Source organism: Planococcus citri, chromosome 2 (genome assembly GCF_950023065.1).
Source record: "Planococcus citri chromosome 2, ihPlaCitr1.1, whole genome shotgun sequence".
Classification (NCBI taxonomy): domain Eukaryota; kingdom Metazoa; phylum Arthropoda; class Insecta; order Hemiptera; family Pseudococcidae; genus Planococcus; species Planococcus citri.
In genome coordinates, this window is record NC_088678.1 from 61,430,999 (window position 1) to 61,456,091 (window position 25,093).

Below are 25,093 nucleotides of genomic sequence, written 5' to 3' on the forward strand. Positions count from 1 at the left end.
CCGGACCCATTACGACGAAAAACAAAGTCGAACCAGTGTAATGGATCGCATCATCAAAGCTCTCTACTTGCATCTCTATGTCATAAAAAAGTGAGATGAAATCCTACACACGAACTAGCAATAGGCCTACATAGGTATAGAGTGCTTTTGTGGTCGTTTTTTGAATTCTATTAACTTGGCAAAATCTATAGGTAGATAGTTTAAAACGATACAAAGCTCCAGAATATGGTATTTTTGTTTTAATTGGATGCACTGTACGGTGTACTGCAGTGATGAAGAACAAGAAGATGGAGTATTTACAACTCTCATAAACATCATCTGCACCTGTACGAGTCTATGTAGTGTATTTTGTGTGTGAACAGTGAATCTTATTATATTACATTAGCATCGATTAGGTTACTTTGACATTGAAAATTTAATGCCACAGATGCGAAGAAAGAGCTAAGCGATTTTCTCGTAACAAAGCCGACTGCCGAGCGCCATCTCGACATACCATAAAATTTCTAGATACGCAGCAGTGAAGCGTGATAATGCTAGAACAAGCAATTCGTGAACGTATCGTAAAAATAAACAAAAAGTGCATAGATGCTCGAGCTTCGCAGTTGGCTGTTGGCAGGATGGCATTGGCAGCGAAAGTCGATCATTACAGAAGGTTAGAAAGTCTATGGCAATAGTTCGTAGTTCGTTCGTTTAAACGAACAGGTTTTTAATTTTAAAATTGCACCTAAGTACATTGAGAAAAATTTTTACAAATCGTAAATTCTGTCAGCCTCACGAGTATTCTAATGCAGCTGGTAATTTATTGGCTGACTCGTTTACATGCGATATATCGAGGATTTGGCGATTGTCTTCTTATACCTGATGGTAATTAGGTACGAGTTAGGGGACAGTGGTAAATAACCATTCAGGTATGAGATCTGCAGTTGGTATGAGGCATACCTGGCACGAGACAACGGAAACTGATCGTGAGCTGCAGGAATTTGCGTACAAAAAATTCATGCACAGACATGTTGTTGGAATACCACTGGAAATAATAAAGAATGAAAATACTCTCCTCAAATACGGTAAACATCTTTAAAATGACAAACCGTATAAATTAAACAATGCTGGGTGCAGCGACACACGCAATAATAACGGTCAGAATAATAATCCAGACACCTACAAACTATTTGCAAACGCGACACAAGACTGCAGACTCTGGACTCGAGAAAGCAAGAAAAAATAATTGAATTCGTTCCTTCTTCGTTCGGTTGTCCGCGTGTTAACGCCATATTTATGCGAACAACGCGACTTACCACAAACTAATACTTATCATAAATATACAAAGCTAATGTGAGTAAGAGCAAGTTTTTCCTCTGTCATATGGGCTCAGTTGTGCATATTTTTTCAAAAGATGATTACCTACGTTCAGTGTTGATACAGATTGGTTTCTGTGCTCAAGAATTTATTTGTAGGTAGGTGAGTAAGTATGATTTGTTTGTGGAGGAAAGGAATCTGAACAGATATTTTGTACGCTACCTAATTGGTACTACTGATGAGGTATGACCTCTATTTTCTACAATTCTGAGGAGGAGTGGATTATTTATTCCAAGATGAACCGTTTCTGGCCTCACGTCTTCCTATTTTGTTGAGAAAATTTTCGATGGTTTTGTAAAGTTGGAAAAGTTGAATGATCTATGACAGCTGGGAGCTTATTGTGAAGTCCAGGAGGTTTGTATCGAAAAAGTAAGCCAAGATTTGAAATCAGCACCTTTGAAACCCTTGCAAACCATAGGTCACTCGAATTTTTCAATGTTTTTTTCAATTTGGAACGTAATGTGAGGTTAGGGGGGCTCGTATCAAAAAACTGAGTTGAAATTCGAATTCAGCACCTCTGAAAACCTTACAAACGATAGGTCACATGATTTTTCAAATTTTTTTTTGAATTGAAGGGCCCAATGTGGATCTTGGAGGGTTTGTATCAAAAAAATAAGTTGATATTCGTCATCAGCACTATCGAGAATGTAACAAACGATATGTCACATGATTTTAGATTTTTTTCCAAAATTTGACACACCCCCCCCCCCCTTAAACGGGATCAAATTTTGAGAAAAAAATCAAAAATCATGTGACATATCGTTTGTTATATTCTCGATGGTGCTGATTGCGAATTTTTACTTATTTTTTTGATACGAGCTTTCTAAAACCCACATTGAGCACTTCAATTTAAAAAAAAATTGAAAAAGCGTGTGACCTATCGTTTGTAGGGTTTTTAGAGGTGCTGAATTCGAATTTCACCTCGGTTTTTCGATAAGAGCCCCCAAACCTCACATTACGTTCCTGAGTTTCAAGTTTTAAAAGAATGAATAAAAACTTGTGTGATCTTTGGTTTATTAGGTTGTTGACCTATGCCAGCTGGGAGCTTATTGTGAAGTTCAGAAGGTTCATCGTATAGAAAAAGTAAACCGAAAATTGAAATCACTGATCATGCACCTTTGAAAACCATGCAAACTATAGATCACTCGAAAGTCGTAGAATTTTTCAATTTTTTTAAAATTTGGATCGTGATATGAGGTTTTGGGGGCTCATATCTAAAAAACTGAGTTGAGATTCGAATTCTACACCTCTAAAAACCCTACAAACGATAGGTCACACGATTTTTCAATTTTTTTGAAATTGGGGGGGGGTTCAATGTGGGTCTCAAAGGACTCGTATCAAAAAAATAAGTCGATATTCGTAATCAGCACTATCAAAAACCTAACAAACGATATGTCACACGATTTCTGATTTTTTCCGAAATTCGCCCCCTTCCCCCTCTCAGGTGATCAAATTATGAGAAAAAATCAAATATCATGTGACATATCGTTTGTTACATTTTTGATGGTGCTGATTGCGAATTTCGGCTTAGTTTTTCAATACGAGCCTTCTAAGAGCTACAATGAGCTCCAAGTTTTTAAAAAAACGAAAAATTTGCGTGATCTGTGGTTTATTGGGTTGTCAGAAATGCTTGTTTCTAATTTTTAATTCATTTTTTTGAAAATTTGAATTGAACCAGGCAAACTATAGGTTCTAGATGAGATTTTCGGGGGTATTATTGTCAACGAAGCATACACAATGTATCAAGTAGCCAAATGAGATTCTGCTAAGCCAAAGACAGGAAACACGTAAGCAGCTTTTTTCCTCGTTATAGAGAATGATACGAGTCGATGGCGTGAAAAGATTAATAAAAAATTATAATTAGGCGATCATTGATATATTAATAATCTCGTTAAACATGCGTGCGTTTTTTTTCCTTTTCGGTAACACTGGAAGCTTATTTTTATTTTTATTAACACTCGACTCGAACACGCCACTTAATTAAGTCGTAAAGAATCAATTCTAGTACATTTTTAATTGCACGGCTGGCGAGTTATACAAATTATTAAATTGGAAGTGCGCTACGTTACGTAATTTTTCTCATATACGCCAAGTTTTATATAATCGGATCTGGCTTACAGTTTTGAAGAGCTCAGCTAACTGTGTCTATGTAGGTAGAGGTAGGTACTGCAGATATAGCCGAAGTTATCGGCGAATTTAAAACTTGCTCATCCTTGAGTCAGTATATGGTAGTTGGATTCGTCCCGGTGTGTAATGGTGGATAGTTGCAATTAAATAGATATGCATGCGCCGTAGTGCAGTCACCAAGAACAGGTCATCTTGATAAAATGCTCGGACATTGTAATGAGATACTGTTTAATATAGTGATAATTCAATTCAATCGACTTTATAACTTCCTGAGGCATGTTGCGCCGCGTTGATTGTATCGATGATACGTTTGTGTGCGGTATATCTTTACCTAGAATATGTATACCTAAACCTATACTCTTTGGTGTCAATTCTACGCTATTTCAAAACGAAAAAAATGATAAATTTATACGTTGTTCGAGGTGTTGTTGTCGAGCTGAGGCGTAAAGAGAGACAAATTTCTTCAAATGTACTCCACATTTTTCAAGCTAGTATTTAATGGTAACAAAGTCCTTGCTCAGACCACGCCCGGGCTGTTCGCCTTGCTCTAGGGTGAACTCATTTGCACTTTTAAATGCCTCCCAAACGTACCGTTCCGCATTCTAGAATAATTCTTATCAATTACCTGTATGATTTGACGATCGAGACTGAGTATGTAAACCTACAATTTTTTTTTCGTTTTTGAAAACAATTTCCAATCGAAAAAATGGCGGTTTAATTAACCTTGGTGTGTGGCGCCTGCAGTTGGGTACCCAAATACTCGTATATAAATAACGAAAAGCTTCTTTATATTTTCAACTATTCGAATATATCATTGGAGACAAAATTTCGTCTTTGTATCTTTCTCTCTTTCGGTCGTACATAGTTAAGCTTTCACTGTGAAAGGTGTAACGTCGATTCATACACAAATTAGTTTTCGTAAAAAGTAGTTCCATTAGGTATGTAGCTCGTTTTTTTTTTTTATAAATTAGTCAAGAGTCGGTCAATTTACATCGCATGTATACCTATATATACCTATGTTTTGAAAATTATACCTATAGGTACATTGGATAGAAATTAGAATGCGATAATGTCACTTTTATCGATGACTCGCTGTTTGGGGTTTCATTAATATGTGGGAAAGAATTTGATTAGAATAATTTCGCCATTAATTGTCTAAAATTAGATTCTCTCAGTATTGAATGATAGATATTAATCGAGTCGTCGCGAGGATGACCGATTATCAGCTGTGGTAACCAGTCACCGGTGTCTGTGGGTAAAATTAGCCTGGAAGAGGTGCTGCATTAGGTGAATGCACTCTCGATCAGAGGTGTTGGAGGTGATTTTTCATCGAGTGTTTAATCGTACTGTACGTAAGTTACTTCAGATGGTTGGAAAGATGCATGTGTTGAGAATGTTGTTGTTGTTGTTTTTTTCGTTTCGAGATGCATTAAAGGTCGTTGAAGTTTATGGTTTGATCGAGGCATAAAGGGGAGTAGTGAGAGGTATTCGTGTTGTGAAATTAGATGGATTATGGATGAAACAACATCGAAGTATTTTTTTTTTTTTTTTTACTTTTGAGAGTTTAAGTTCTGTCAATTCTGTTCCGAAAAAAATGAATTCAAAATTTGAATAAAAACCTTAAAAACTATAAGTTGAACAAATTTTTCAATTTTTTTGAATCTAGGAGCTCAATGCACGTTTTAAAAAATTCCACATGATTTTTGAATTTTACTCAAATTTTGACCTTTGATTTGAAGTCTCTAGGCCCCAAAATAGGCCTTCTGATTTCAAAAAAATCGGCAAATTTCAATCAGAATTTATGTTTTTTTGAGGTCAAACTATGTATGATATATTTTTTTGTTGTGATCGAATCCTTTCAAGAGAAGTATTCCACCGATATTAAAATTTTTGAACTGGGCCAAAAGAAGCCGATAGAGTGCCCCAAAATGACACCACCGGTCAAAGTTCCATGTGTTGAAATTCATTTATCTATTTTTGACGAAATTTTGAAAATTCAAATTTTTGTTCAAAATCGAAAACATTGAAAATTCAGCCAATTGACCAAGAAACCTGAAATTTGATTATTTTCGACCTTTGGAGTCGATTGGTGATGGTTTCGAACAGTTCTGGAGCCTCCAGCGGATTTTTAAATCCTTCAGTTTTCAAAAAAAAGTAGGGTGAAAATGGAATTCAGTACTTTAAACCCAGATTTACCATCTTTGTGACCCATTCGATCGATCAGAAAGCCTGAAAGTCCTACTTATCTTGCTTTTTCTTCAATCAAACTTTGGATTTTCAATTTTTTCCTTTTTTTTGAATTTTGAAAAAATGATGTTGTTTTTTCCACTTGACCGATGAAAAAATATTTTGTAAAAATTTACTTTAGCAGATGGAAAAGTACAAAAATTTTCAGAGAATTTTTCACCGAGTCATTTTTGAAGAACATGAATATTTTTTAAAAATTTTATGCCTCGTTTCGATTTTTAAAGTCAATTTTGATGAATTAATTGCATTTTTTTTCATTTACACGTCGAAAAAGTACGATAAAAATTTCATTTAAAACGCTCAAAATAAGTTGAACAATTTTTAAAACGAAAAATTGATGTGGAAAAAATACTGTCTACCCGTCCTCACCCCTCCCCTCACCGAAAAAATATTGAAAAATCCCATAACACCGGAAAAGTGAAGAAAATCCCATATAAAATTTTGATCTCTTTCCTCTTTTTCCGAAAAAAAATCGTGAAATGTTTGCAGAATATTTCGCCCATGAAAAATTGAAGTGGTAAAGGTATTTTTGACACACCGCTCCTCCCCCCTCCCGCCACAAAAAATCTTGGACTGCTCAGGGACATCAGAGAACCGAAAACTCGAAGTGTAAAATGTTGATCCTCCCTTCCCCCCTCCTCTTCAATGTAGAACTGGTGAAAATGTTGAAAAATGTCCTGCCAAAATCCTACTAAAGTCTGTTTTATTAAACACCTTGTTGTCGATTGAGGCTCATATTTTCGAAATTTTTTTGTGCCAGTTCAACTCCTAAATTTTCTCCTGTGATTAATTTTGAAAAAAAAAACCAAAAAAATAGATAATTTGTTTGTGAACACTGAACACTTGAAGAAAAGAATCTGAAATTTGGTCTTTGTCTTATTTTCGACCTCCTCAGTCAATTGGTGATGGTTTTGAACTCTTCTAAAGCCTCTAGCGGATTTTTATTTTTTTTTTTTCTCTAAAATTTACCTGGTGAAAATTTTTGATTTGAACCAAGAATATTTTGAAAATATGTCCTAAATCGATCGAATGGGTCACAAAAATATGGCAATCCGAGTTTATATGCACTAAATTTCATTTTCATCCTACTTATAGTTTTTTCAAAAGTTGGGGAATCCGAAAATCCACTGGAAGTTCCAGAACAGTTCGGAACCATCTCTCATCATACTGCAGAGGTCGAAAATAGGATGAATTTCGAGACTTTTTCAGTTATTATTGAGTAATTTAGCAAAATTTTGATTTTCTGTCATTTTTGAGCCAAATTTGAATTTTTGAAAATTGGTCAAAAATCGAAAATTGAATTTCAGGACCTGAAATTTTGACCTGTGGTGTGTTTTGGAGTTCTCTATGGATTCATTTTGGTTCGGTTCAAAATTTACAGTTCAGGTTGGTGTGCGTGTAGGTATTTCCTTTGTTAAAATAAGCTTTTCACATTTTAAAAAGAAATGAGAAAATTGCCAGTCTATGGTTTAATTGGGTGTTTTGAGGTGCTAATTCACAATTTCTGTCATGAGTTTTTGATATGAGCTCCCAAAATCGTAATTGTAAATTCTATCACATTTTTGGGAGCATTGGGAAGCTCAGAGAGAGAATTTGGAGGTACATACGTTTAAGAATTTGGGCTGGGTGATTCTGGGAAGAGTGAATTTTCAGGATGGGAACCTAAAAAGTACAAAGATAGGACTCAAATTTTCAGCTGCTCAAATGAATTTCCAATTCGAAAATGGTGAAAAAATTAAAACCTTCCAAAGCCTGCGAATTGGCTGCAGATGATGAGACTTTGTTGCAGGGGATCGATATTGAAGTATTCAAGGACAAAATATTCACCAATTCTACTGCAATTTTTAAACATTTACTATAGGTAATTAGTATTCATATTTAATGAAAAAAAAAAATAAAAAAAAAATAGAGATTTAAACATTCAAAAATTCACCAAAAATCAAAAAATCATCCTGGCTTACTAAATATTTTCATTCTAACGCGATCTTTCGAAAAATACAATTTTTGTACAAATCGAAACTAGGCACTTCAAAGAGCCAGCTCGAAGCTATAAGACGCCAATTTAGGCATAAAAAAATCAATGACGATGACTTGGTTTTGAAAAATGTCCAATTTTCTCGCCTGTTATATAGGTAGCTAAACCATTACTTTTCACTACCTGTACAAAGAACTCCTCCTATACATACTTACAAATCTCCACGATCATCCATGGCACTAGCACAGCAAAATTACTCTTTCCAAGGATCTTATTTATTGTTTCCGAACTATTCGTCGATCATCTCGTCTATATAAGGAAGATATTATATTCATACATCTACCAACAACCTATCACGTATAATATCCAAATTATCGATAAGTTTTTTCTTCATTTCTCATTTTCGTACATTCAGAAGATAACAATAAACATAAAATGTACCTACACTAAAGTAAGTATATAATGTTATGGGCAAAACATACAATTCACTGCATTTTATTACCGGTTCCTCTTTGATAGTTATTGTTTTTCTAAATGAATAGGTAGTGTTATTTTTATATTTTTTTCGAAGCTAAAGGCGTATGACATTGTATATGCGAATAGCTCTTTACTCTTTACTCGTACGTATGTAATTAAAAATTACCCAAGCTAACCCTGGATATTTAGCTGCAGCATAGATGCTATTGTAGGTAGGTTTATGGAACTGTGTGATCTCATGTGGAGGACTTTGATCGCCTCCTACGCTATGTTATAGGTACAGAGGTACATCGAGTACCTACTCGTACAACTGTCTGTGGGATATTTTATACGATGATGTTGTGTTAGTGTAGGTAATAAGAAACACAGAAGTTGGCAAATGCTGATTTTCTCTCCGTCTCTGTCTCTCTTGTAATATAATATTATGTGTACCTAATCAAATAGAGCATATTTCTCTCCATTGAAAGGTGTACGTAATAAATTGAGGTGTTATATTGTACGCGGTGGTAAATACGTAAGCTTGAAAATTATACGATGTAACGTATTGAAAGGTATATAGGTATAGGTAATTCTGCATAAATAGATAAGTTTATAGAGTGACTTGTGTAATGTCGTATATAGTGTAACGAGCAAAATACACTCGTACATAAACACAGAAGTGCATTCATGAAGAGGAAAATTCGATTCGGTACCGCAGACCAGATGAATGCTGTGTTACAATATCGATAATGTCTTCGCTGGTGTATTTATTCAGCCAACTACACCCTCTCTGTGTACAGAGTACATGACCATTAAGTATCAGCTACGTATATGTGGAGGTGATCAGGTCCAGTCCAGTAAATGAAGAGGAAGCAGAGAGTGAGCGAGAGATCCAGAGCATCGAGCTTCTATTTTATGCAAATTAAACAGCTCATGCTCTTTATTGCTGTGCGAGAAATACGAGCACTTAAAAAGAGTATAGAGCTGTTAATAGTTATCTATTTCACATTATCGATATTATTTGTCTGGTCGTTGGCATTGTAAAGTTCGCAGCACCACACATCTAGTCGAACAATAAGCAGACGTGGTTGTTTTACCAAACAGTGTTTATATGATTCCTCCTCACACCCTCGCACGTAATATTGCCCCCCTGAGTGGAACTTTATCTCCATTTTGCCGCTGCCTTTTTATACAGAGAGATATGGCAAACAATGGATCTAAATTGATTTCCAATTAAATATATTGCTACGTGTGAAAAGATTAATGATTTGGGAGGAGTGGGGGTAAGATGAATATGGGTTATGTAGTATGGTTTATAATTAATTCGATATTAAACAGTTGTCGTCGTCGTTTTCTTTTGAAGCTGAGTGTATTGAAATCTAGATGACTTTCTATTTAGTCTCGTAGTATGTTTTTCTTCGCTCAAATTGAATACTGTATGCGACGACGATGTGTTTCCTGCGTGCCTGATGATGGCTCATGATGAAGCTAAATGAAAACGAAATATTACCAGATATAGAGGTAGAGGTACCTCTGTGCATGTGTATTGTAGGTGTACAGTGCATCAGTTTCTGTATCTCTTTCTCTCAGTGTACTTATGATGCAATCGTAATAATGGTGCGATCTTTTGTTACACGAGCGATGACGACGACCGACCGCTTATACACAACTAAAATCCCATTAATGGTAATTTAATGACGAACGATTCGGTAATTAGGTATTACATAGTGTCGAGGTGTACCTACCTAACATTAAACCGAGATTAATTCAAACGTATACTTACTTACTATAGTGTTGCTTGCTTTTTTGTTGTTGTTGTTGTTAACTTGATTCTTATCCTGTAATATTTTTCATTTTTGTCTATGTCTGCTTACTTACACAGGATCATATACAAGAAGTGCTAGATAAATGGACGCAAATCGATGACGAAATCTGGGCCAAAGTTATCGTCTTGGAGAGGAATAGAAGAGTTGCCAAAGCATACGCCAGAGCACCAGTACTCACTATCAATGGATCCGATGATGGATTCGATGGCGTTAGGTAAGTAAATTGTGTATACCTACTTATAAATAGCGAATCTTATACACACGTATTAGGTACATTGTACATTGTGCTTGGCGATTTGATGTAGGTAGTGTAATTATTACGCGGATAATAGCTCGATTGTGTGTATGATGATGGGTGATTTCTAAGATGATCGCAGAACTGATAGTGAGTGAGAGCTTTGTGCCATGACGAATGTGAGGTATTTGGGATGGTTGAAGAGTATGGATTAATATGGTTGCGTAACGATAGGTTCTTTCTGAGTGTAGTGTGTGATGTGTGGAATTATTTTGTAGTTGTTAGAATGTATGTAATAATATACTCAATATCCAGGGTCTGTGCTCACTGCTCTCGTTATAAGTCTTCATTGATTGGAATAATTTGAATTGGAAAAATTCGATTAACAGGGATGAGATAGGAGACCCTCCAATGATGTGAAATTATTTGAGATTCGATCATGACACAAAATCATGAATTCGCCAAGAATATCACCAACAAAATTTTGAGCTGCCAAATTATATTTTTTTGAATTTTTAGCCAATTTTTGAAAATATCAAAAATAGCCCTCGAGCACGTCATCAATTTTTTCTAACAATTGTAAATCCTGATATAAAAATCTGGAAATGTATTTGTAATTACACTCTGAAAACGTCATCCACTTCCTTCCTCGTTCTTATCAATCATTGGCACCATTTTCAAGCTAAACTGGGACCTTCAGCAAAAGTTGTGCCATTTCTTCGGCGCATTGGAATTGCTCCAAAGATGACTGAAAATATAAACTCGAAGGGAATATTTTGATGAGACAGTTTTGCTTTATTTGGGTTGGTAGTTTTGAGAGTAATTTGGGCAGTTCTAAAAAAAAAATGTTGATGAATGAGATTACACTCTTAAGGTACTAATTTTTCAAATTCTGCATTCATATTTGGTAATGGTTTTTGAAAAACAGGGTTATCTAAAGTTTTTGAAAAACAAATGAAGAATCATAGCATAGAGAGCAGTTTTTGAAATTCCTTATTGGGAGTCCTAAAAGGAACATTTCTAGCCCTTGTATTAAAAAAAAAGTGGCTCTACTTACAAAATAGCGGTCATTTTGACTGGCAGGTCAGTCGAAATCGCAGATTTTGCGTTCCAACATAGAACTTGCACAAAATTTTTCAATCCGTACAAAAGTAGATCGAAAGATCAGGCAAAGATTCATCACCTGTCAAAATTTCAAGTGCTAAAGTGCGTTTTTTGATTTTTGGTGAATTTTTAAAAATCAAAAGGTCAAAAATGAGGGAAAAAATCAAAATTTTATCAAATTGACCAAGAAAGCTGAAATTTGGGTTATACCCTATTTTCGACATGTCAAATCGATTGGAAACTGTTTCAAACCGTTTTGAGCAGTTCTGGAGCCTCCAGCAGATATTTGGAACTCGAAATTCTCACAAAATTTCATGAAATGGAGTTGGATAGCCGAAATTTACTCTGAAAACTAATATCAATACGCTACGAAATCAACTGCAGGGAGATTTCAAGTCGTTTTGGAGCCTCCAGCAATTTTTTTGAAAATTACTGGAGCCTCCAGTAGATTTTTGAAACTTGAAACTTCTTCAAAAATTTAATCAAATGGAGATAGAAAGTCGTAATTCATTCTGAAAACTAATTTCAGTTCGCCACGAAGTCGACTGCTGATGGATTTCAAGTAGTTTTGGAGACTCCAGCGACTTTTTGAAAGTTTGTATGACGGTTTTTGGAAAATTGAAATCTCCAAAAAGTAGCTGGAAGCTTCAAAACCATTTGAAACCACCATGTAGTCGACTTCATACATTAGTTTGCGAAGTAAATTTCAGCTTGCCAACTCCATTTGGTAAAATGTTGCGGGAATTTCAAGTTTCAAAAATCTACTACAGGTTCCAGTAATCTTCAAAAAGTCGCTGAAGGCTCCAAAATGACTTGAACCCACCTGAAGGCGACTTCGTAGCGTATTGAAATTAGTTTGCAGAATGAATTTCGACTTTTTATCTCCGTTTGATGAAATTTTTGGGGAAATTTAAGTTTCAAAAATCTGAATTAATTTTCAAAAAATTGCTGGAGGCTCCAAAATGACTTGAAATCTCCCTGAAGTTGACTTCGTAGCGTATTGAAATTAGTTTGCAGAGTAAATTTCCGCTAGGTATCAAACTTCATTTGATAAAATTTTGTGGGAATTTCGAGTTCCAAATATCTGCTGGAGGCTCCATGCAGGACTGCTCAAAACGGTTTGAAACAGTTTCCAATCAATTTTACATGTTGAAAATAGGGTATATCCCAAATTTCAGCTTTCTTGGTCAATTTGATAAAATTTTGATTTTTTCCCTCATTTTTGGCCTGAATTTGATTTTCAAAAATTCACCAAAAATCAAAAAACGCACTTTAGCACTTGAAATTTTGACAGGTGATGAATCTTTGCCTGATCTTTCGATCTACTTTTGTACGGTTTGAAAAATGTTGTGCAAGTTCTATGTTGGAACGCAAAATCTGCGATTTCGACTGACCTGCCAATCAAAATGGCCGCCATTTTGTAAGTAGAACCACTTTTTTTTTTTAGTACAAGGGCTAGAAATGTTCCTTAGGACTACCCCTTTAAGAAAAAAGTTGTCCCGAAGGATCGACCGGGAGGGGGAGGGGGGTGCAACAGATCCTTGAGCGGGCTTCCCGACTATATGGTTTTGCCACTTACAGCTGAATTAATTTTAAAAATAAAAAAAATCTCAATTTAAAGACGATTAGTTTTGAAAATTATTTATTTCAAAGTTCAAATTTTTCAACATAAATTCAGATCAATTTGATCAATTTGATCAATTTACTCCGTTCCAGTTGAGTTGGAAATCCAAATTTTTTCATGTTTTCAAAGGGGAAATAATTTTATTTGTATTTTCTCACCGAATTTCAATGAAAAGTTGTTTTTATAAACCTTACATAAATATCTAACAATTTTTGGCACATAGACATTCCAAAAAAAAATCATTGGCACGTTAACGTTCCAAAAAAAAAGTTTGGTAATTTTTAGTCAGAATGTAGCTGTCTAGCGTCTTTTAAAAAATTACGAAAGTACTGGAAAAATTGTCTATTAGAATATCATAGCAATGAGCACAACATTAGAGATCTTTTGAGAAGAAAATTTTCAAATATAAGTCTCGTTTTGAATGTTGAAACCCACTCACCAGGATAGCTTTTTTTGTGGTGTTTTTCTCCAAAAATTAAGACAGAATTGAAAATGCATTACAACGAAAAGCTACACTTGAAGGAATTACGAAATCAACACCGTTTCATCTTCGTCTAATCAAATTTTCACTTCAAAATTCAGCGTTTCATTTCATCATAACAACGCCCACGTAAAAAGTAACCCACCTATATCCATCCATTCCAAATTTCCAACACACACTCCACCTTAATAAAACAAATAATCGCAACGACAGCCTCAGGCACGAAGATACATCTTATTAAGCTATCAAAATGGCATACGTCAGGACGAGAACGACTCGATCTCATCGTAAACCAGCACTACTACGAGTAGATGAGGGTTCGTATACTCGTACTTCGTAATACTCTCAAGATTCCGCTACACGGCTTTTACATCACACTCGAGGGCATTCTTAACGAGCAATTCGTATTTATAATTCAATTAATCGAAACAGAAACACACATGTAACGTATCGTAGTACACGGATGTTTGCTTGTTAATAAAAGCCTCCCTCAGGTGAGAAAAAAATGATTAAAAAAATTCGCGCCGCGCGGTTTCGCCTTCGCTATTCGAGACAAATTTGTGATATGCTGATGAACAAAGTACCTCGTATATTCACACAGGCAATCGAATATCTACTCGTATACAAATGTATTCGCTCAATTGTAAATATTGTACAATTAGCTAACACGCTCGATTATGTGATTTGTGCAGATTAAATAACAACACTGCACCGTATACGCAGCTACGCAGCATCATTTTAAAGAACAAGAAAAACGTGCCTTATGACCACGGTCGGTCGATTGTTTAACCATGTGCATTGTGCACTTTGCATATCCTCATCCTTCATCAAATACTCGTAGGTACTGCAGAAGTGCACATGCAGATTTTCCACTTCCAATCCAATCCGGCGAACATATACTTAATTCCAGTTTATAAGGCTTTTATGGCGTCAATTTAGCACCTTTTCACGAGCGAGCAATACATTTTCATAATTGGCATCGTCGTTCGTCCTGTGCTCGTCGCTGGATAATAATTCAATCACGACTGTTGGTGTGTTTATTGTATTGCACACGGATTGTTATCTGCACTTATGGCACTCTGCATACGACGACGACTCGATGTTCTCGTAATACATATTTACCTATAGCTTCATCATTTACGACGTTTAAAAGGTTACTCGTCGTTCGTACTCGTAGACCAACAAATCGACTATATAGCTGTTTCTGTTACATATACGAGTAGGTACAATTCAACATGATCGTACGTAGTTGGCAATTGTTTGAAATTCTAATTGATGTCGTGTGCGTGTAGTAAACCGTCCGGCGGGTACTTTAAATAGATTTACAATCTATTACCATCAAGTTAACATGGAATGGTCAGCTGATGAATCAAAATGCCAAGTTTTATTATGATTATAACCCTGATTAAAATAAATCTTCGTATTGTCTTGGAAATTTATCGAGCATTTTAAGTGAGATAATAATAATGATGTAATCATTCGTCTCGATGAAAATGAGGCAGGGTCTGGGGTGCATTTTGTCATTCAGGAATATTGTTACATAAGGTTAGTCCAAGTGAAATGACTCCGAAGTTGTATGCTATAAAAATATACATAAAAACGAGCTTCTGGATGACATGCTAAAGTCAACTCTTGGAAAAACAGAAATATGATGCAAAATTGCATAAAGAATCAAAAATCACAAATTTGTACAAAGTTCAGAAAATTGATGCAGAATTGCATAACGAACCAAGGAATCATCTGATTTGTTACAATGGCATTGAAATAAAAGACAGCTACATTCTGACTGAAAATTACCAAACTTTTTTTTGGGACGTTAACGTGTCAATGATGTTTTTTTTTTGTAATGTCTATGTGCCAAAATTTTTGAATATTTATATAAAGTTTATAGAGGACCTAACTTTTTCCAATGTTCTTGAATTTTTTTTTCTGTCACTAAAACTTGTTATAAAATTGATGAAAACAGGAAAAAAATATTGTATAGTTATAAAAATTTGTAAATATGTATTGTAAAAAAAGGTCCAAAATGATAAAAAATTAACAAAACTTCACAAAAGAAAAATCTGCAAGAACTGCATAAAATATAGAAGATAATTGTCAAAAATTACGAAAAAATGGATCAAATATCATCAAAATAAAATTTAAAGAAAACTTGGAAAAATCGCCATAATACTTAATTGTAGAAAATTATTAAAAAATGTGTAAAATTTAAACATGAAAATGCCTAAAAATTTGAAAAAGTATCATAAAAACAGTTTAAAATACTGAAAAATACCTGGCTAAAAATTTATAAAATTCAAGAAAATTTCAATGCACAAAATTGCAAAAAAAGTGTCAAAAAATACGAATAAGATCAAAATTATATTATCAAATTTTTCCAAAAAGTAAGACAAAAACTAAAGAAATGACTAAAAAGATACAGAAAATCGCAAAAAATTGTTCAAATTTCAGTAGGTAAATTTGAAAATAATTTAGAAAAAAATTGCATAGAACGTCCAAAATTGACCATTTTTGGAATTTTATGTTATTTTTTGGAAAAAAAATTAGTAAAAATAATGAAAATTAGTCCTGAAATAAGTGTCAGTTCCCTCCCCCTCCCCCAAAAAAATGTTACCATTCTGGCCGTTCTGGAACCTCCAAAAACGGTATCCAATTTCTCCATAATTTTTGAATATTTCCAAAAAGTGCAGAAATTAATTTCGGTTGCTAAAAACTGAGTTGTGACTTATTTTCGACCTGTTTAACGAGCTTACGTACATTTGAGCTGATTTCTAAGAGGACATCTATCTCCAGAATCAAGCAAAAAATCAGAATTTTCTGTTCGTAATAGGGAAATTTTTGAAATTGATACAAATGACTGTATTCTGACTGAAATAACTCTCCGGATCCGAATTTTATCATTACGTGTCGTATTAGGGCATCCGGCTACATTTTATGATTTCTTCGAAATTCTTGAATTTCTCCAGAGACATGTAAAAATTCAATTTGGACTGCCAAAAATCGAGTTGTGGCTTCTTCTTTACCTAATTTACCAAGTTTATCCAAACTGGTTGATTTTCAGGTGGAACACTTCCAGTGTGTATTTTTATAACTGAGCTGGAGAAATTGAAAATTGCGCTGGAGGCTCCAAAATGCTCATGAATGCTGAAATTAGGTTCGGGAGAGTCGATATTAATTATTTTAGTACTCATTTTCATAATTTTTCCTGAAATAATCATTTTTTAAAAAAGGAAAAAAAGGAGCATAAATTGCCAGAAATGATCAATTTTGAGTTTTCAAAACTTTGTGAAGAATTCAAAAACAAATTTGGAGAGGTAAAATTTTGGTTATGGAAGTTTTAGACCATATGTACTTTCTCAAAAAATCGTGGTCTCGTTTAAATTAGAAATAAATTCCTTCCGAGCCCCCCCCCCCAAAAAAATTATCCATCTTCTTCGCAGGATGCTCAGTAGTGTATTTTTAATAACCAAAAAACTGATTCAATTTTCTCATGATTATTGCAAAAAATTCTGTCATGAATCTCTGATTAAAATTCAGTAAGCTGCATTTTCAGCCTTGACCTGTAAATTCAGTTAAAATATAAATAATCGAAAGATTGTGCAAGAAGGACAAAGATACATACTTCATATTTTAAAACATCTTAATAATGGTAAAAATTGATTTAAAAAAGTATTGGTTCATTCATCTTTTATTTTTAAAGCTTTAATGAACGTAAATTTCAAAACAAATGAATCAGTAAGTTAGGAATTTGCATTTGCATTTTTCGTCCGTTTTTTTTTTTTTTTTTTTTTTTTTTTTTGAAATTCTATTAATCTTACTGCTTAAATACTTCCTGTTTACATTTTTGGGCTCTTAACATTTTTGCATAATAACTACTCAAACGCTGAACCAGTTCGCACCACACAATCCGTTCAATCGTTATACTGCTCATGAAACCGTTCTTCAAGCATTGCAACCTACCAACCTTCCATTTTAGGAGAACTCTGCATTAACGGTTGTCCTAAAACCTAAAAAAAAATGAAAAATTGATTGAAAAAAAAAATTACATCAACATGACCGTGGTATGAGAGTAAAAGAGAAAAATTTACATGCCAAAAATTTTCACGTATCTATAGATTAGGTATAATGGCACAGTACCAGGCGGCCTTCAATTATAAACGAAATAAATCTCATAAATAATTAATAGGTGGCGTCAGCTGCAGCAGCTGAGGCAACGCTAGCTGTAATATTGTAACGATTCGATTATGTAAAACAATACGATACGACTATTAGAGCGCTGGAGTAGGAAGATATGCGGTGTTTATGACGTTTAAATTACATTATCGTGAACGTATTAGATCAACGGTGATGTGATGAGGAGATGGAGAAATGAACAACAGAATATTGCATCGTTTACTTGGATCAAATTTTGCAGAGATAATTGATTCAAACCTGATACGTAGTAGTTTGGGGCATGGAGCTTTCCAAAAGGTGGTGTAGGGGGCGGAGGAAGAGGTCACTCGAGCTTGAGAGATCCTTTTTCTCTCTCATCCTGAGCTATGGTCACCTTGCTGAGACATAATATGAGGGCATTTATATACATATTTATCATCGTAATGACTCTAGTGGCTTACTTATCATTCAAACTATACCTATTGGAATTGGAAATACTCCCGATAAGGATCTAGCTTCGCTGTTCCACCGCTACGAACACGCGTCGTTGCGTATCGGAAGTTTTCCTTGAGCGTATCCTGCGAGACCTGCGACTCTTCTCAGACCATCTTCCATCGTCGATTGATATTCTTGACCAGTTCAATCGGTCACAAACACGTTCTCGCTTTCGTTTAGAGACGACGATGACCATCGAGGATCGATGCTCTATACGCAGGTTCGTATAGTTTTATACAGATCTTCTTGCACAAAGAAGACGTACGAAGAAAAAAAAAACAGCTCATCGATCGCATTCCTGTTTTGCAAAATTATCGATATAAATAGACTCGAAGAGCGAGTATAAATACTTCATTGCTATCTTTATCTTATAGCCAGTCTGCGATAATTATTTTTAAAGCGAAAAAAAGTACGTTATTTGTATTCGAATGGCATAGATGAGGCGAAGCTGAGGAGGGTTTAAACTTGAACGCGCGTGGTAATGCAGAAACAAACTAATTTCTACGTATACTCGAAGGAATGCAACTCGCTCAAGCTGGAAAAAAACTTCCATAGCACGATCGCTGGTCTGCGTTGAATTTACAATATCCTGGTGCTCGTCCTGTGTGCGTCCTCTTACCCCCGGCTTCCTTCTGTTCATCAACCTCCAAAAGGTCAATATGTTGCCAATAGTGCGGAGGAGGCGAAGTCGATAATGGAATTTCCTTTTTTGAAATTTCGTAACATTACACGTCGTCGTATATTTTATATTACAAAATATACTTACGATCGAGAGAGCTCGCTTGTAATATGCTACGTGTGTTAAATAAAAAGGTGAATTTGCATCTTAGATACATATTATCGGATGTATTATCTAGTCGAACGTATAATCTTCCTGTGTGCAACTTCATTATATTTGCGACCTATTTTACGTATGTGTGTGTATGTGTCTGTCTATACAAACGTTATACTTTAGAGGCTCTAAGGTCTGTGCCATACAGTAGACACCCTCCTCATCGTCGATTCTAATTATTGGTCTCTATCACTTTATCGTGCTGTATCTCGTTCTCTCTCTCTTTCTCTGTCACACACTCACATTGCAATGTGCACATATTGGTATTTATACTGTGAATGTACTTGTATTTGTAATTTAAATTCTCTTATTCATACATATATTAGATGATCATTCATTCTTGTGCGAGCTCATAGGTAAATGTGTATTGATCGATGCGATCATTCAAAATAAACACGCCCGACTGACCCGATATTCAAAAAATCCATTATGTAAGAGTAGGTCTCGGTGACGTGTGATCGAAATGTGCCTAAGATCCAGAGTATAAGAATGTGGGATAAGAATTTCGAAGAGTTAGGTTCGCAGCAAGGTGTGCTATATTTTTTTTAATAACTCAACATTGTAGGGCACTTCTTGGGTCATCATGATGTGTGTGATGAACTGGTGAATGCTGATGAGGATGAAGAAATTGTTGAGGAAAATTAGATTACGGTGGGAGGATTTTTCTGGTGGGGGAGATGCTGGATGGGAGCTGAAGAGTAAATTTCTGAGAAAGAGAATGAAGAATTGAAGGGTTTTGCTGTAAATGGACGAATTTTTTGGAGATGAATATGGGATGAAAAATTCGAGTCCAGCCCTTTAAAGTTCGGAAGAAGTTCAACGGATTTTCAATAATTTTTATACGAGAAGTTGGACTAAAAAATTAAATTGTGATATTTTTTTTAAAAAATGAAAAAAAATATAGGATTTCAGTCATTTTTTACTTTGGTAATTGACAATTCCTCAAAACGAGTGTGGTGGACTGGTGGATTTCCAAAGCCAAATTTGAAGATGTAAGTGGAAACAAAAAGTAAAATTGATGAAAATTTGCCACAAAATTTGCCATAAAATTTAATGACTTGAAATTTGTTTTGATTTTGTTTTTCCTCAATAGTTTTTAGGAACTGCAGAAAAAATAAGTGGGTAGGTAAATAAAAATAATGTCCTAAAAACACAGCATTTTATTCCTATATTCTGACAATTTTGAGAGCTCACAAGAAAAAAATAATTTCTCATATTTTCAATTAAAATTCTTGAGCTTTTATTCTCTTATGCTCGTTTTGTCGTTTTATCCTAAATAGAAATTTTTTTCAAATTCACAAACATTAAATTTTTTTTGAATTGAATTTTTGATACCTTTTCCCCAAATGTTGAATAATTTTTACGACTTTTCACACCAAAATGTTCTTAGCAAGTCTGACTTTTTTGTGGGGTTTTTGTTAGTTTGATCAAACTTTAGGAACTTTTTCAATAATTTCAGTTTTTTTTTTTTTTTTTTTTTTTTCATCATGATGTTCAGTAAACTTCAATAACTTTGTAAATGAATTTTTCGAGTTTGAAAAGAGTTTCTTGATTTTTATACGTTTTGAAGCTATTTTTATGACTTAGTTGGTGGGATTTTTAGTAAATTGATGACACGTTTTGCAAATTTCAACGTATTTTCAAATTTTAAATCGGTAATTTAATTAAAATTTAAATGAAGGATTGACTTTATGATCCCCAAAATTTGATCCCAATTACAAAAAAAATGAACTGGCGTAAATCTTATTATTAATTTTGGAACACTAACAATGAGTTCGAATATTTACTTATTTTTTCCATTTTACCCCCCCCCCCCTCCCTACCAGACCTTTTCTCTAGTGTACTAGGCTGGCTGGTTAAAATATTCATGTATTTTTTTCGATCTGATCCTTCTGACTCAACCCTTCTCAGTTGATCCCCTTCAAACACTGAAAAGTAAGGTGTGGTGCATCGTTTATTTAATTTTCGAGCGTGCCAAGTTCAAATATTCATTCATTTCTTGTACTTGACCCTTCAATACCCTTCTGACCGATCACTTGGATTTTAAAATTTGAATTCAAGTCACTCACTTTGGAAGCTATGGTACCTGAATTTTCTCACAGCGATTGAGTTCAAGATTTCAAAAGGGAAATTCGAAAATGCAGACGTACACAAAAGATGAAAATTTTTCTGAATTTTTCTTCATTTTCTTAAAAACCCTCAAGGGAAGCATTTAAACGCAGCGTTTCATTCAATTTTTCTCGACTACTTTTGGACAGTTCACGGAGATAAATTTTCACATGAAGTGGGGGGAGGGGGGTATATTAAAAAAAATTTAATTTTAGAATTTTCTAATCCAGAAAAAAATTGGTAAAAAATGTGGAGTTTTTGGAAATTTTTGACAGTAAGTATTGTACAACTTCTCATGTAAAACTTTTTAAAATTCAAATTTTAAAAAAATCGTAAAAAGTTGTAAAAATTTACTTTTTGATAAATGATGTATTTTCTGGGTTATTTTTTGAACTTTTTTTTTTTTAAACCAATTCGTAGTATTTGTAATTTCCAAATGTGGTGCCAAAATTCATCCAATTACAGTTCGGCCATTTTTCAATGTAGTATGTTACATAGTATGTCAACGAAGTCATTTCGCACCTCGGGAGTGATAAGGTCACATCTGAAAAAAGTGAAATTTTACAGGAGAGTGATTTTCTTTTTTTAAAAAACTTGATTCATTATTTTTATCAACTTATAATTAATTTTGAGGAATGAATTGCACCTCATTTTAAAGATCTGGTATCCTACCTTCCTTTAGGATAAGAACACTTTGAAAAATAAAATCTTAAAGAGGAAATATTTCAATGTTTGGAAAACATTTTGAGTTATAACCTTTCATTAAAGTTGATGTGGAGGCGAAAGGAAGCGTCCAAAAAAAATTTCCTGACAACAAATTTGTAGAGAATTAAATTTCCAATCGACATAATGTCGTTGGTTTTTTTCTAGAGTGCTTAGTTTTTGAGTTTTTCTCAAAAAACTAAAATTTCATGATATGTGCAAATTCATTTTTCTGAAAAGTGATCAATTTAAAAAAATTTTTCCATTTGGTACAAACCAATAAAAAATGCACTCCTTGTGACTATTTCTAACTGACAAACATTCAATACAATCAAAACTATTTGTTAACACTTTGTATGTACGAAATTTGCTCAAAAAAGGTGGAGTTTTTTGAGATGTACCCTTATTAACTCCAAACAACTTGCAATGTTGTTGAAATTTTGAGTTAGGCCATTTGCGTTTTTTACAAGATCTAGATAATGTACCCAACTCAAAGTGTAAATTTTGGTTGAGGAGGGTCATACAAACCCCAAAAATGCAAAAACATCAAAATCAATTTTTTTTGAGATGTGACCTTATTACTCCCGAGGTGAAATTTGTCCTTCAATTTTTAAAGTAGGCAACTTATCGATCCGAAGTTTTTTCTCAGTGCTGGCTACTCGAGTATGTTCACATTTTCATTTTTGAAAAAAGATGAAGATTCCAAACTGACAATTTACCATCATTCTCCTACGTACGCAGCTGGATGATGGCTTCCAGCAAGACTTCTCGGAACAAGACTTATAGAATAGGTATAGTACAGGAAAGGAGAAATAGCTTCTGGAATTCGTAATACGTCAATTAATAATTGACGAGCAGGAGTATCGTAGTATAACGAGCCAAAGAGAAAGATACACACAAACGAAACGAGCATACTTGCACATACATCAAGTTTGGAAAGCTTTCGAGTTGGGATATCATCACATCGCATGTTACCATGTTGTATATTCATGACAAGCTATCAACATAATCGAACGTGTTAATTTCTGCGGACATCGGTTCTACTCGACTCGACTCATGATGACGAGTATAGTAGCAGTGAGTTGAACAACAACAACAGCAACAGCAGCAGCATCATTAATATAAACAGGAAGTACTCGTACCATAGCTCGCAGTTGCATTCGTAGAAGAATAAAATAAAAAATAAGCAGCAAACGAGACTATAACGAATATAGGAACAGCGAAGAACACATCTCGTCATAAGCTATACTTAAAGAGAACTCTACGACGAGAGGGAAGAAGTCATCTTTCGAGATGCTCGTGGACCCAATTTGAGTGAAAATTATCGAGTTATGTAAATAAATAACGCTATAATTATACTCTTTGAAATACTGGTAAAGTACATAGGCCGGTAAAGTGCTGACGGCTTCGAGCCGCAAACCGAGTATCCGTGCGTAATTAATGGCGCATCTCGACAGAGAAAATCTTCCGTCCGAATGCGAACCTAACACCGTGCTTTCCAACGTTTAACATTTGGCCTATGTGGAGATGGTGAAGGCGCAAGTTCGTGAAAAAAAATCATAATTTACATTCCCAGCGATAATCTCGTACGGGATTGCGAATCATGACGAATTTGTCAAATTTATGGAAAACACGGTTTACCATAAATTGCCCGTGTGGTCATTTGATTGCCAAAGTAATCAAGACGGACTCTCAGTGATACCTAAAATGCCGCAGATTGCATAGAAAAAGCGTAGTCATCGTAGTGAAATGTTTACACTGCCTGGATCGCGAAGAGATGTTTGCCAATTTACGCAGAAGTTGTTTTAGCACCCGAAGGGCTTTCTTTAAATCACCTTTTCACCCGCTAATTGGTGTAATAGGATAATTTAAAGTCAATTACATCATCGCGACGATGCGAAGGGTCTAAATAGATACACACTCGAATCGGCGAACAGGTACATACCTAGAGGTACTCTCGCCTTTACCCATAGATAATATTTGTAGAAAGACGTTTCTCATTACGCGATCATCAAAGCGATCTTCGTTACTTACAATGTATACGCCTGCCAAGTTTTCACTTTTTAATGTATTTATACCTACTCCTCGGTGTAAAAGAAGATTTAGCCGAGTTGAAAAAAAAAGTGCATAGATGTGACCTTTTGGATTAACAAACGCGGCCAAGCTGAGCCGGTAGCACGTGAATTTTTCTAGCTTTTTACCCTTTTCAGGTAATCTGATGGACGAAAATTTGCACGAATTAGGTCATCGTTCGCGTCGAGTAAAATTTTTAGCTTAATGCGCCGATCTCACGAGAGCATGTTTGGTAAAACACGAGCGCAATATTGGAATCGGAGACGCCAACAACGTGCTCAGGTGTTACTAAGGTATATTTTAAAGGCGATATGGTTCGGTTCGTGGAATTGACGTGCTAATGATTTTAATCGGCGTGAATAAAATAAATGTAGCGAAAGTGCTCCCCACAACAACAGTCGTGTAGGAAAGACTAAAAATGGCTATTTGGATCGAACTCGTCCGAGATGCAGAATTTCTCAGAGTCTAGGAAGTGAATAACATTTTTCCTCCTTATTTTGTTCAGATTGGCACGAGGATAAGGAATGAGAATCGGTGGTTTTTTTTTGCCAGTCGATTTAATTAAGAAGACGTAATGGCAGAACAGGGTTTTGAGCCAGTTCAGTTCTTCAACTTTAATTTTTCACAGAAAATTTTAGAAAAAAGATCAAAGTCGAATTGTTTCTCAAAAAAACTCGAAAGATCAACTTGAACATTTTTTTGAATCGAATAATGTCTCAAATTGAAAAAAAATACTATCCTTGTAGAAAACAAAATGGGAGTAAATAAAGTAACTTATTTTTTTTTAAGTTACAAAAATCGTCAAAAATTATTGAAATCTTTTTTTTTAAATAAAAAATTGAATGATTTTCTTCCAAACAATTGTTTTCAAAATTTGATTCGATTCAAAAAAATATTAAAGTTGATCTTCGAGTTTTTTGGTTTTTTTGGAAGGGGGGGGGGATAATTGGACCTGATCTTTTTTTCGGCATCTGGTTATGAAAAAATGAAAATTGAAAAACTGAACTAACTCAAATCTTGCTTCAAGCAGTGTTTTGCATTTTTTGTTTTGACAATTTAAGATTGGATTTTTGCAAAATTGGACTATATTTTCTCATTGTTGTAAAATTTTTGTAAAATGTCAAAGTTTTCGAGTTATAAAAAATATGCTAAAGGAAGAAATTGGAGGACCAGCTACCCCCCACCCTAGGGTGGTCCTTAACAAACTATATGTCAAAAAAAATGTGCGATTTTTTCCGCTCCCACCCCCTAAAGTGGTGACCTCGGGTGAGAAAATAATTCTCTATTTTTTATTTCTTC

General features: G+C 34.6%; 1 protein-coding gene across 3 annotated transcripts in view; it reads left to right on the plus strand.

Annotated features, from left to right (window-relative positions):
- The window catches only part of exp (expansion), a 297,616-nt gene that overhangs the window by 221,434 nt on the left and 51,089 nt on the right, over positions 1 to 25,093 (plus strand). For all 3 annotated transcript variants that reach the window (XM_065351980.1, XM_065351981.1, XM_065351979.1), the window contains exon 3: positions 10,044 to 10,201. In XM_065351980.1, the coding sequence (XP_065208052.1) occupies positions 10,044 to 10,201 (158 nt within the window). The remainder of the gene's footprint in view (positions 1 to 10,043; positions 10,202 to 25,093) is intronic.